This window comes from Eriocheir sinensis, chromosome 50 (genome assembly GCF_024679095.1).
Source record: "Eriocheir sinensis breed Jianghai 21 chromosome 50, ASM2467909v1, whole genome shotgun sequence".
In the NCBI taxonomy this organism is placed as follows: domain Eukaryota; kingdom Metazoa; phylum Arthropoda; class Malacostraca; order Decapoda; family Varunidae; genus Eriocheir; species Eriocheir sinensis.
In genome coordinates, this window is record NC_066558.1 from 6,542,911 (window position 1) to 6,555,505 (window position 12,595).

Below are 12,595 nucleotides of genomic sequence, written 5' to 3' on the forward strand. Positions count from 1 at the left end.
GAGAAGATAATAGGAGATAAAGAAAGGCGTGAAAATGTCCAACGTTCTCCCTCTCTGTGATGAAGGGGAGAAGATAATAAAAGATAAAGTGAAGATAAGAGGGAAAGAAGAGAACAATGTAAGCAGGAATAAACAGTACACAATACAACTTGACTTTCAGTAAAACATCGAGGGAAGAAAACACACACACACACACACACACACATACGCCCCCACCCACCTGCTGTTTCAACATGGAGATCGTGCCTTCCTCCTGCTCCATAGCGTCGGGGTCAAGACTCAGACTCCTCGATGGGGCGTGTGGCCTGCTGAGAGAGGGAGGCCACATGTAGGAAGATGTCCACCTTCTCACCTCTCTCCTCTCTGTGGGGTAAGGACGAGGGGAAGGGTCAGGAAAAGTGAGACACACACAGACATGAGGTTAGTTCAAATCCTGCTCACTACAACTAGGTAAATACACACACTCTGAAACCTTCCTATTCCACTCATTTTCCTTCATTTCCCTTGCTTTCATATTTTTTTCCTTTCCTTACACACACACACACACACACACACTCACTTACCCTTTCTATCCCCTTCACTCTTTTCATTTCCCTTTCTTTCCTTTCCTTACACACACACACACACACACACACACACTTACCCTTCCTATCCCCTTCACTCTTTTCATTTCCCTTTCTTTCCTTTCCTTACACACACACACACACACACACACACATACTCACACTCACACTTATCCTTCCTCTCTCCCGCACTCTATTTCTTCATCTCCATTTCCTTCTTCCTGTCATTCTTTTCCTTCTTTCCGTCCACAATCCCACCAACACGAACAAAGCCTTTCAGCCCACCTTTGAACCTGGTGATGAGCTGTGGCGAGACTGTCTTGTAGAACTCAATGAGCATCTCGTGGCGGGTGGAGATGACAGCCTCCAGACACTTGGCAGACGACCGCCTCACCTGGAAAGATGATTTTTTTGCGTTAATTTGTTTTACGGGAACAGAGACAGCTAAAAAAAAAAAAAAAAAATAGATAAGTAAGTAATGGGTGTGAGTGAGTGAGAGATGAAATAAAGAAGGGAAAGGGAGAGAGAGTAAAGGAGAGAGAGAGAAGTAAAGATGGAGAGAAATAATGGAAGCAAAAAGGAAGAAAAAAGAAGTAAAAAATATGTGAATGACTGATATTGAGTGACTGAATGTGAGCGAGTGAGTGAGTGAGTGAGAGATTAAATAAGGAAGGTAAAGGAAGAGAGAGAGAGGTGAAAATGGAGAGAAATAGAAGAAGCAAAGAGGAAGAAGAAAGAAATGAAAAAAAAAAAAGCGAGTGACTGATATTGACTGACTGAATGTGAGCGAGTGAGTGAGTGAGAGATGAAATAAAGAAGGGAAAGGAAGAGAGAGAGAAGTGAAAATGGAGAGAAAAATAGAAGCAGCAAAAGGAAGAAGGAAAAAAATGTGGCTGACTGATATTGACTGAGTGAATGAGTGAGTGAGTGAGTGAGTGTAAGAATGCATGAGTGACAGAAGGAGTGTGTGAGTGAATGAGTGAGTGTGTGTGTCAATGAGTGAGTGAATGAAAGGGAGTATGAGTGAGTGTAATGAGTAATGAGTGAGTAAATGTGAGTAAATGAGTGTAAGAATGCATGAGTGACAGAAAGAATGTGTGAGTGAATGAGTAAGTGTGTGTGTCAATGAGTGAGTGAATGAAAGGGAGTATGAGTGAGTGTAATGAGTAATGAGTGAGTAAATGTGAGTAAATGAGTGTAAGAATGAATGAGTGACAAAGAGTGTGTGAGTGAATGAGTAAGTGTGTGTCAATGAGTGAGTGAATGAAAGCAAGTATGAGTGAGTGTAATGAGTAATGAGTGAGTAAATGTGAGTAAGAATGCATGAGTGACAGAAAGTGAATGAGTGAATGAGAGTAATTTAAGTCAATGAGTGTGAATGAAAGTGAGTGAGTGAGTGAGTGAATGTGAGTGTGTGTGTGTGTGTGTGTGTGTGTGTGTGTGTGTGTGTGTGTGTGTGTGTGTGTGTGTGTGTGTGTGTGTGTGTGTGTGTTTTTACAGCAGAGTCAGTTCAAGGGCATAAAAAAAAGGGAAACACATGTGAAAAAAAAAGCCCACTACTCGCTGCTCCTAAAAAGAGTTAGAGGAGTGGCCAAAAGTGATTAAGTGTTGTTGTTGTTTTTTTACAGCAGAGGAATCACTTCAAGGGCATAAACAAATATAAATAGTTAGAAGAGTGGCTGACAGCGAGTGAGTGTTAGATTTCCAAGACTCACCTTCCAAGACATGTCATCGATGTTAGGATTCCGAGACTCACCTTCCAAAACATGTCATCGATGTTAGGTTTCCGAGACTCACCTTCCAGGACATGTCATCGTCGTCAGAGTACTCGTCGTCCTCCTCCCCCTCGTCGTCCTCGTCCATGTCCATCTGGCCCTCGTCGTCGTCGTAATCATCGTAGTTGTAGTTGGGGTCGTGTGTGATGTACTTGAGGCACATTTCCACGATCTGAAGGGGAGGAAAAACACATTGCAAGGCTTTAAATATTACTAGATTATTCCTTCTTTATGCAGCCGTCCCTCAAATACTACGGATTCCAATAGTTCAGTTTCGGTTTCATACGGATTGTCGTGGAAGACCTTTTGAGGATTTTAAAATTTCCTGCTCGTAGGGAAATTTAAAAATCCTAAAAAAAATCTTCTATGAAAATACACATAAAACCAAAACCTAACTATTGGAAACTGTACTATTTGAGGGACTCCTGTGTATGAATGGACAGAAAAGTGGTAAAATTATATCACTCCTACTACAGTCCTACTACTATCTTTGTTTTCATTTAACTAGAAAGGGAGAGTAAGAATGGGAAAAACAGATGAAGAATGAAAGAACGAGAAAATGGTACAATGAGGAAAAAGCTGAGAAAACCCAAACAGCAGATAGCAGTGAAAAGGAGAAAAAGCTGAGAAAACCCAAACAGAAGATAGCAGTGAAAAGGAGAAAAAGCTGAGAAAACCAAAACAGAAGATAGCAGTGAAAAGGAGAAAAAGCTGAGAAAACCCAAACAGCAGATAGCAGTGGAAAGGAGAAAAAGCTGAGAAAACCAAAACAGAAGATAGCAGTGAAAAGGAGAGAAAGCTGAGAAAACCAAAACAGAAGATAGCAGTGAAAAGGAGAGAAAGCTGAGAAAACCAAAACAGAAGATAGCAGTGAAAAGGAGAGAAAGCTGAGAAAACCAAAACAGAGGATAGCAGTGAAAAGGAGAGAAAGCTGAGAAAACCAAAACAGAAGATAGCAGTGAAAAGGAGAGAAAGCTGAGAAAACCCAAACAGAAGATAGCAGTGAAAAGGAGAAAAAGCTGAGAAAACCAAAACAGAAGATAGCAGTGAAAAGGAGAGAAAGCTGAGAAAACCCAAACAGCAGATAGCAGTGAAAAGGAGAAAAAGCTGAGAAAACCCAAACAGCAGATAGCAGTGAAAAGGAGAGAAAGCTGAGAAAACCAAAACAGAGGATAGCAGTGAAAAGGAGAGAAAGCTGAAAAAAACAAAACAGAAGATAGCAGTGAAAAGGAGAAAAAGAATAGTTAGAAAAAAAAAAAAAAAAGGCATGGATAGAGAAAATAAAAATCAAACATTACATCACCACTAATCTTCCCTTCTTCTTATATAAAAAATATTAAAAAAATAAAAACGTCAATATCACTCACGGTGGGCAGGTGGTGTGTGATCTCCTTGGGGCAGCGCAGAGTGAAGGCCTCGCAGGCGGAGATGCAGTACTCCCTCAACTCATCATCATCCACGGCAACGTACTGCACGATGAGCGGCATCACCCTCTCCAGGTACTCTCCGAACCTGTGCCCCGCTTGACGGCTGACGGCGGAACGGGTGGAGTGAGATGGAGTGGGGTAAAAGTGGGTAGAATGCGAGGGACAAAATAAGCTGGTATGAGGTAGGAGTGATGTAGAATGAAAGGGCTAGACTAAGGGCCGCTTTCACAGTCGTTTCGTTTGTTTTGATCGTTACCAATGGCTGTTATTGCCGCTATAGTATTTCCACATAAAACTGGCCGATGGGGTAGTGGCGGCTGTGGGGTTAGCCTAGCCCCGTACCTTACCACACTCTCTCAACACCTTTCGCTTCCTCTGCAGCCGCCACTACCCCATAGGACAGTTTCACGTGGAAAACTATAACGTTGATCGGCGCCATTGGTAACGATAAAAACAAACAAAACAACTGTGGAAGCGGCCCTAAGACAAGTGAGATGAGACGGATGGAATGATTTTTTTTTTTTTTGTTATGGGAGAACGAGAAGTGGTAAAGGAAAAGAGTGCGTGGAAATTTAACCCGGTAGCAGCGGGGATCATGTTTCTTAATGGTCCCTCTAAGCGAGAAAAATGTGAAAAAATCATCACTCGCACAAACCATTTTATAATATATATCAAAACATTTGTGATCAGTTTATGTATCATTTATTTTTGGGGGTTAAATTATGGCACAAATTTGGCCCGTTGCTGCTACACGGTAAAGCCACAAATTTGGCCCGTCACTGCTACTGGGTTGAGGAAAAACTGGACAAATATAGATATGGAGACAGGATCACATGAGTATAGGTCAGGGGCTGTATACAACAACTAGGTAAATACACCCACACATACATATTCAATCACCCACCCACTCACATACCTGCCCACAGCCACCTACACCAATACTCACACCCACAACCCCCCCCACTCACAAACTCACATCAAGAGCTATGAACCCACACCCACACTCACAAACCCACAGCAACACGCACTCTCACACATACACCCACTCCCACACTCACCTGATGGCCGCAATACACTGGATATACGTTCTGGTGGTGGACATGGATGAATTCTTTGCCAACTCCTCGATCAGGAAGTCCATGAGCCTGGCGTAGATCTGCGGCGAACATGACACAACCAGGTGACTCAGCGCGACGATGGTGCGCTTCCTGACAGCCAGGCGCGGGGAGGCGAGCTGCGGCAACAGGGCGTCCAGTATGTTGGGGTGGAAGGAGATGAGGAGCGAGCCGAACCGCGCCAGGAGGTCTCCGAGGATGTCCAGCGCCTCGAGTTGTACGCTGACGTCCTCTTGCTGTGGTGGAGGGTGGGAAGGTTAGGCTAGGTTAGGTTACATGAGGGAAATTTAGGTTAGGTTAGGTTAGATTGTTAGGTTACATTAGGGAAGGTTAGGTTAGGCTAGGTTAGGTTACATTAGGGAAGGTTAAGTTAGGTTAGGTTACATTAGGGAAGGTTAGGTTAGGTTAGGTTAGGTTACATTAGGGAAGGTTAGGTTAGGCTAGGTTAGGTTACATTAGGGAAGGTTAGGTTAGGCTAGGTTAGGTTACATTAGGGAAGGTTAGGTTAGGTTACATTAGGGAAGGTTAGGTTAGGTTAGGTTGTTAGGTTACATTAGGGAAGGTTAGGCTAGGTAAGGTTGGATTAGATTATGTCATGTTGTTAGGTTACATTAGGGAAGGTTAGGCTAGGTAAGGTTAGGTTAGATTATGTCATGTTGTTAGGTAACATTAGGGAAGGTTAGGTTAGGGTAGGTTAGATTATGTTATGTTGTTAGGTTACATTAGGGAAGGTTAGGTTAGGGTAGGTTAGATTATGTTATGTTGTTAGGTTACATTAGGGAAGGTTAGGCTAGGTTAGATTATGTCATGTTGCTAGGTAACATTAGGGAAGGTGTGGTGAGGTTAGGCTGGGTAAGGTCAGATTATGTTATGTAGTTAGGTGGAGGGTGGAAGGTTAGATTAGGTTAAGTAGAGGAAAAAAACAAAGGAGAGTTGGAAAGTTTCGTTTAGTTGGCGCAACATCTGTGGTCATTTGCCGGAGAGAGACAGAAGGGGAAGGAAATATAGAAGGGAACAGATCCCAGGAGACGGGACACAACCCCTTATTACAGTTGTCCCTCAAATAGTACGGTTTCCGATAGTTTGGTTTTGGTTTTATGTGGATTTTCTAATAAGATTTTTTAGGATTTTTAAATTTCCCGATGAGCAGGAAAATTTAAAGTCCTAAAAGATCTTCCATGACAATCCGTATAAAACCGAAACCGAACTATTGGAAACCGTACTATTTGAGGGATAACTGTAATACCTGGTACCCATTCACTTCAGGGTGGACAGGGGCGTAGGGTATCGGAAAAGCCACCCAAATTTTTCCATTCCGCCTGGGAATTGAACCTGAGCTCTCTCGGTTGTGAGCCGAGTGTGCTAATCACTGCACCATGACCCCCCCCAAAAAGGAAAAAAAGGAACACAAAGAAAATAGCAAAAAGGAGAATAAGAAGAGAAAAATATATAGTAAATAAAATAAAAAAGATAAATCAACAAACATTCCCCCCCCCCCTGCTCACCCTGACAATGGCCTCGGACAGCCTGTCGGTGACCCTCTTGCAGATGTTGGCGACGAGGGCGGTGGAGGAGGCGGGCAGCTCGTTGATGACTGTCTTGAGGGCCAGGGAAGACATGTCCCTCAGCTGCTCGCGCTCACTCACCATGTGGTCGCACAGACTCTCGACGATGGAGTACACGTGGAACTCCTTCACCTTGTTCACCAGGGGGCCCAGGCTGAGGGGGGAGAGGTCAAGTTGGAAAGTTTTGTTTAATCGGCGCAACATCTGTGGTCATATGCCGGAGAGAGACAGAAGGGGAAGGAATTATAGGAGAAGGGAACAGCTCCCTGGAGACAAGACACAACCCCCGATTAATACTTGGTACCCATTCACTGCTGGGTGGACAGGGGAGTAGGGTATCGGAAAAGCCACCCAAATTTTTCCACTCCGCCCGGGAATCGAACCCGGGCTCTCTCGGTTGTGAGCCGAGTGTGCTATCACTGAAGGAAATTGAAGAGAAAAAGCCTGTTACTATGTGAATGGCAGATGGGTTACATTTGGCTAGGTTCTGTAGAGGAGAGGGAGGGGTGGAGAGGTGAAACAATTCTTTATAATATTTTTTTTTTCACAGCAAAGGAGTCAGTTCAAGGGCATAAAAAAGGAAACAAATATGGAAAAAAAAAAGCCTGCTACTCATTGCTCTTAAAAAACAAACCGCCTTGCTTTCTTATAGGAGTTTCACATATCACCGGAGGATATTGAGGATAAAAAAATATATACTATGTGAATGATACATGGGTTGAGTTAGGTTCTACAAAGGAGAGGGGAGGACCAGGGAGTGAAACACTTGAAACTTCTTATAATGGTATTCACTTTTCTATAGGAGTGGTAGATAGGTTAGGGCTGTCTACATTTTTAAAGTTATTCATAGACTCTGCTACATAAGTGGTGGGTAGGTTAGGTTAGGGCACATAAACAATTAAAAGTGAGTAAGGTGACGGCTGACTATCACAAGACTAGCGCGTGATCAGACCATGGTGAACACACACACTATGGCCAGATTCTACACACACACACACACACACACGGGTCTTTTCTACCTGTCAAATGCAGACCTAATTAAGTCTTACCTGTTCCCATTCTCATCACCTGGTCAATGATTTTACCTGGAGATGATTAAAGAAGTTTCTATATAATCTCTCTCTCTCTCTCTCTCATCCCCCCCCCTCCCCCCATCCCCACACTCACCACTTGACGGCCAGGTTCTGCACCTCCCCGTTCTTGTCCTCCAGTAGCCGAAGCAGCATCTTGACAACCTTGCGCTCGGAGTCGTCGTCCAGCTTGATGGAGTCCTTCTGCAACTCTGTCATGAGGTCATTGGTCGCCATGAACCGGTAGTCCTTGTCTGTGCTCGTCATCTGCGGCACAGCGGGAGAGAGGGGGGGAAGGAGGGAGGCTTAGTTTGTGTTGAGAGTAAAATGCTTTGTTTAAGAAAAAGAAATAAGAACAAACAGACAATGCCAGAAAGGAAATATAGATGAGGAAGAAACAAAAAACTAAACAGCATCAATTTTTCTTCTTGATAAAACACTTGGTTGAAGTTAAGAATAAATAAAAACAAAAAGATAATAACAAAAATGAAAAACATTACAGGAAGAAAAAAATAAATAATTATTTTCCCATGTAAAACAGACTGAAAAAAAAAGAAAAAAAAAGATAATAGCAATAAAAGAGGAAAAGAGGAAAACAAATTCACCCCTCTACACCACAAAAGCTTGGGAGATCCCCCAAAAGGCAAGTTATTAAAAAATACACTTTGAAACTGAGAAAAAGTCATAAATGATGTTTTATAGAAAAGTTTCAGGTGCACCCTGCTGAGAAATCCGTTTATTTCTAGGTTGTTGCATTTGGCTGGAATTCCATGATTCCCCCAAAATTCCAACTTTTTACTGGTGCACCGTACAGAAAGAATGATTGAAGAAAAGTTGCTTATTTTATCACGATGGTGTCTGAAAAATATAGTTTATGATCTTTGACCTAGAAATTTACTGCCTACAGAGCCAAAGTTGTGGTGAAACTCAAAAAATAATTTTGGCAAATTATTGTAGTTTTTTTCATTCTGGAATGAATCTCATTGAATAAAAGTTGTAAAAAGTCATCCGTACAACTCAACTGTGAAATCAGATTATGATTTGGACTGACCATTTGGCTGGAATTCCATGATTCTCCAAAAATTCCAACTTTTTATTGGTGTGGCATACAGGAAAATTTATTGAAAAAAGTTGCTCATTTTATCACAATTGAGTCTGAATAATAGTTTATAATCTTTGACCCGGAAATTTACTGCCTACAGAGAGCCAAAGTTGATGATTTGGACAGACTGTTTGGCTGGAATTCCATGATTCCCCAAAAATTCCAACTTCTGCTTCCCACTCCTCTGAACACTCCTGTGAACAAGATATTGGTTCATCTAGCACATCAGGTATATCAGTGGAGGTGTCAAGACTATGCTCAGCACGCACACGACAAGCAGAAACTAAAGGAGGACCGCCGAAACAGATCGGCTGAGGGAACATAATCGCTCTGCAGACCCCATGATGCGTAGGCAGGAACTGTAGACTATTGTTAGCACGGAGTTGTCAAAGGGACAAAAGAGGTGCCAGTTAGTCACTTAGCATCGACAGATACATGTTATGCGTGCCGTTGAATTTCCAGAGAGCTTCTCGCTCTCCAGCGCTGGCGTCATGTTCGTTGCTTACGTCAGTAAAAACTACGGTATATGACGCCAGCGGCATCGTCGTCATTAGAGGGTTAAACAGTATCAATTCTTGTTCTGGTGAAAAAAAAAGTAAAAATAAAACAATATCAGGAGCAAAAAGGACAAAAAGAAGAGGAAGAAAAATATGTAAATGAATAAAATAATAAATAAATAAGCACAGTATAAAAGTCTTGTTCCAGGTAAAACACTGATTGAAGAAGAAAAAAAACTAACATAATAGCTAAAAGGAGAAAAAGAAAGGGAAAAAATAAACATGTACCATACACACAGTAAGCATCCAATAATCTAAACACAGATAATACAAAAATCCCAATAGTCTACTTTTTTTAAGTTGGGTGATAAAATTTTCAAAATTAAATAAGAAATAAAAATGTAAATGTGCCAAATGTGGAGAGCAGCAGGAACAAGAAGCAGGAGACTCACGGGGATATTTAAATTTAATCAAGGTGTTGACAGCCAAATAATCACTTAATTTTCAGACTGTACTATATATACCCTTAGAGAGATGGTGCTTACTTTGTTTATTTAGCTTTGCCAAGAGGCCCACACCTCACAGTCTCAATGTCTTTAGCCTGTCCCAGTAACCCTGATTTTTCATAACTCAGCTACCTTGTAAAAACCCTTTGAGTCTGTTCTGGCTGCCTGATATCATGACATTGTCCTTATTAACCCATCGCTGCCTGGTGAACATGCTGACCTTTAGTGACAGTTTAAGAGGCATGGGAGTCAGTGTCACCAAACTGAGACCTTCAAGATTGTCACCGGTAAATATGAGTGACTGCACTGACGAGAGCTTGGCTGGACCTCCGACAGTGTTTGTTTCCCAACCATGTGAAATGCCCCTGAGATTTGATTTTCTCTTTTCTGCTATTCTCTCAGCCCCACACATCCTCTGCGTGTATTGAAACACACGAGAAATTAATCAAGACAAGAAGGGTATTCGCTGCCTGCCTGGGATTGAACCCGCGACCAGCATGACAGGAGTCACTCCTTACCGAGTCAGCCAAAGAGGTACCCCACTTGCCAAGTGGGTTATGGGAGGCTCCCTTATCAGGCCTAGTCGCCGCACTACATGTGTGGTGAACAACTGGAACAATTTGCCAGAGTGGGTGGTGAGTGCTGACTCAGTGGAAACATTGGAATCCAGGCTGGACAAATTTTGGAAAGGCCAGGATAAAAAAATTAACTATAAGGCACAAATCACCACACGCAGCCAACAAACAGTTGTTGTGGCTGCCAGACTGGAGCTACAGGCCCACTAGGGCCTCTTCCAGGGAATCTTCTGAGAGTATCTGTGAGTGCTCATATAGGGTGACTCTTCTCTGTCTCAGCCTCATATTTATTTTTAAACACACTTTGCCTCACAATTTGGGAAAACACAACGACACAGATGCACCCTTATCCTTGCCAACCACCTCCAGGCTGACACCAACACATGCAAGTCACCAAACGAGTTATAGAGACAGGGTGACATTCTGGCCACAATCAAGTCCTTCAAACGCCCCTGTATGACTGGCCCCGCGGCACCACACACGGGTTAAACAAGGGGAAGGTCAAGAAGAACGGGGAAAATAAAGAAGAGGTCAAGAAAATCAAGAAAATCGCAAATAATACAAAAACAATCCCGTCCGTGAGGTGGAATGCGGGGAATTGTGAGTGACCCCTGACAGCCTGACCCTGACCTGACCTGACCACCCCTTCACCCCAAGCGACCCTAAACCAACTAAATGCACCCCAAAATGACCCTAAAATAAATACCGAAAGAAAAATAAAACCACGCAAAGCCATAACAAAAGACTGGAGAGGGGCAGAGGTTACGGTTTTCAGGGCGTCGCGGCTTTATTTCCCTTTATTTATAGGCTCCGTTAGTGTCGTATGGTTCCCCTTACTCACCTTCTCCAGCAGGTTGGCGATGTGGTAGGAAACACTCGCCATTTTTGTGGATTTTCTCTGTTTTGGCCCGGCGATGTTCCTGCCTTGTTCCTTCCCTTGAGGCCGCTGCCGAGGATTTCCGAAGGGTTTTGGCAGACTTCCTAAGCTAATAATTCCCTGTCTGCTGTTATTATTTGTCTATTCGTGACTATTATGAGGTTCCTTTTATTATGTTTGTATTAATTTGTGTAGTTTTGGGGGTTTTAATTTTTTTTGGAGTGATTTTGGCAGACTCCCCAATCTAATAACTCCCTTGTCTACTGTTATTATTTATCCATTCGTGACTATTCTGATGCTTTTTTTATTATGTTTGTATTAATTTGTGAAGTTTTGAGTTTTTTTATTTGAGTGATTTTGGCAGACTCCCTAAGCTCCAAACTACCTCTCTAGTGTTGCTTTTCCTTATTTTTTACTGTTTTGGTGTTTTTTTATTGTGTTTGTATTAATTTATGAAGTTTTTTGGGTTTGTATGTGTTTTCTCAGGATTATTTTTTGGTAGATTCCCCAGCTCAAAATTCCCTATCTAGTGTTCTTTTTGGCCTATTTTCAACTATCTGGGCGTTTTTTTTATGTTTTTATTGTTTTTAGTGTGTTTTTCACAATAAACTATCAATCAATCAGGGTCCTAATGTGTCTTCTCAGGCTTAATAAATTTTGGCAGACTCCCCGGCCTCCAAAATCTGTCACCTGTTATTTGCCCATTTTCAACTATTTTTGGCGTATTTTTGTGGTTTTGGGGTTTGTTTTATGTTTTCTGCGGGTTATTTTTGGGCAGTGACTCGATCCATCTTCAAACTTCCTTATCATGTGTTGCTTTTCCTTATCGTGTTCGCTTCCATTGATTTTCGTTATTATATTATTTTCAAGTCTATGTTCGTTGTTTTGTTATGGCGTTGATCTTGTAGCCTCATGATCAGTTGAAAGTACGTGTTGTTTTTTGGCAGTAAGTCGCTAACTCTTAATTCCGCATACTTATTTTCTCACACTTACTGAAGTTTCCCGTGCATTAGTGTTGTTTAATTTTATGAGTTTGTGTGTCTGTGGCGAGTTTTCATTATGATTTGCTAGATGAATTTCGGACGCTGTCATGGCGCGGGCTTTTCAAATCTCAGAAATCGATGTTATTAATTTTGTGGCTCATCCATCTGTTACCAGCCCTCATTAGGCTATTTTGGTCATTCAGCCGTCACTTGGCTATTCTGTCTGTCAAACATAACAGACCATTTCCTAGAGATCCATCAAATGATTTTATTTGATAGATATACAGAACAGGGATGGATTATTCGTAATCGAACATCATATTTGGGTGTATTTGTATTTGAATGATCATTGGTAGAAATCAAAGTATTCGCATTCGTATTCAAATACAAGGTAAAAGTATTCGTGTTCTGTGAGTAATCTGACAAATATTTTTAAACTTATGATCAGCAATAACAACTGTACATATATAACTCCAGCCTCCCTGGGCAGAGATGTAGTGGTCGTGTACAGTACAGAGCTCATTTTACTGTTGCACAGCT

At 42.0% G+C, this 12,595-nt stretch overlaps 1 protein-coding gene across 1 annotated transcript in view; it reads right to left on the reverse strand.

Annotated features, from left to right (window-relative positions):
• Positions 1 to 11,151, reverse strand: part of LOC126982343 (cullin-associated NEDD8-dissociated protein 1-like) — a 33,715-nt gene extending 22,564 nt beyond the window's left edge. The window contains exons 1-8 of the mRNA XM_050834363.1: positions 11,037 to 11,151; positions 7,613 to 7,782; positions 6,386 to 6,599; positions 4,824 to 5,116; positions 3,706 to 3,868; positions 2,361 to 2,510; positions 849 to 957; positions 221 to 363 (exon numbers count right to left, since the gene is read on the reverse strand). Of these exons, the coding sequence (XP_050690320.1) occupies positions 221 to 363; positions 849 to 957; positions 2,361 to 2,510; positions 3,706 to 3,868; positions 4,824 to 5,116; positions 6,386 to 6,599; positions 7,613 to 7,782; positions 11,037 to 11,078 (1,284 nt within the window). The 5' untranslated portion in view covers positions 11,079 to 11,151. The remainder of the gene's footprint in view (positions 1 to 220; positions 364 to 848; positions 958 to 2,360; positions 2,511 to 3,705; positions 3,869 to 4,823; positions 5,117 to 6,385; positions 6,600 to 7,612; positions 7,783 to 11,036) is intronic.
• Between the last annotated feature and the right edge of the window lie 1,444 nt (positions 11,152 to 12,595).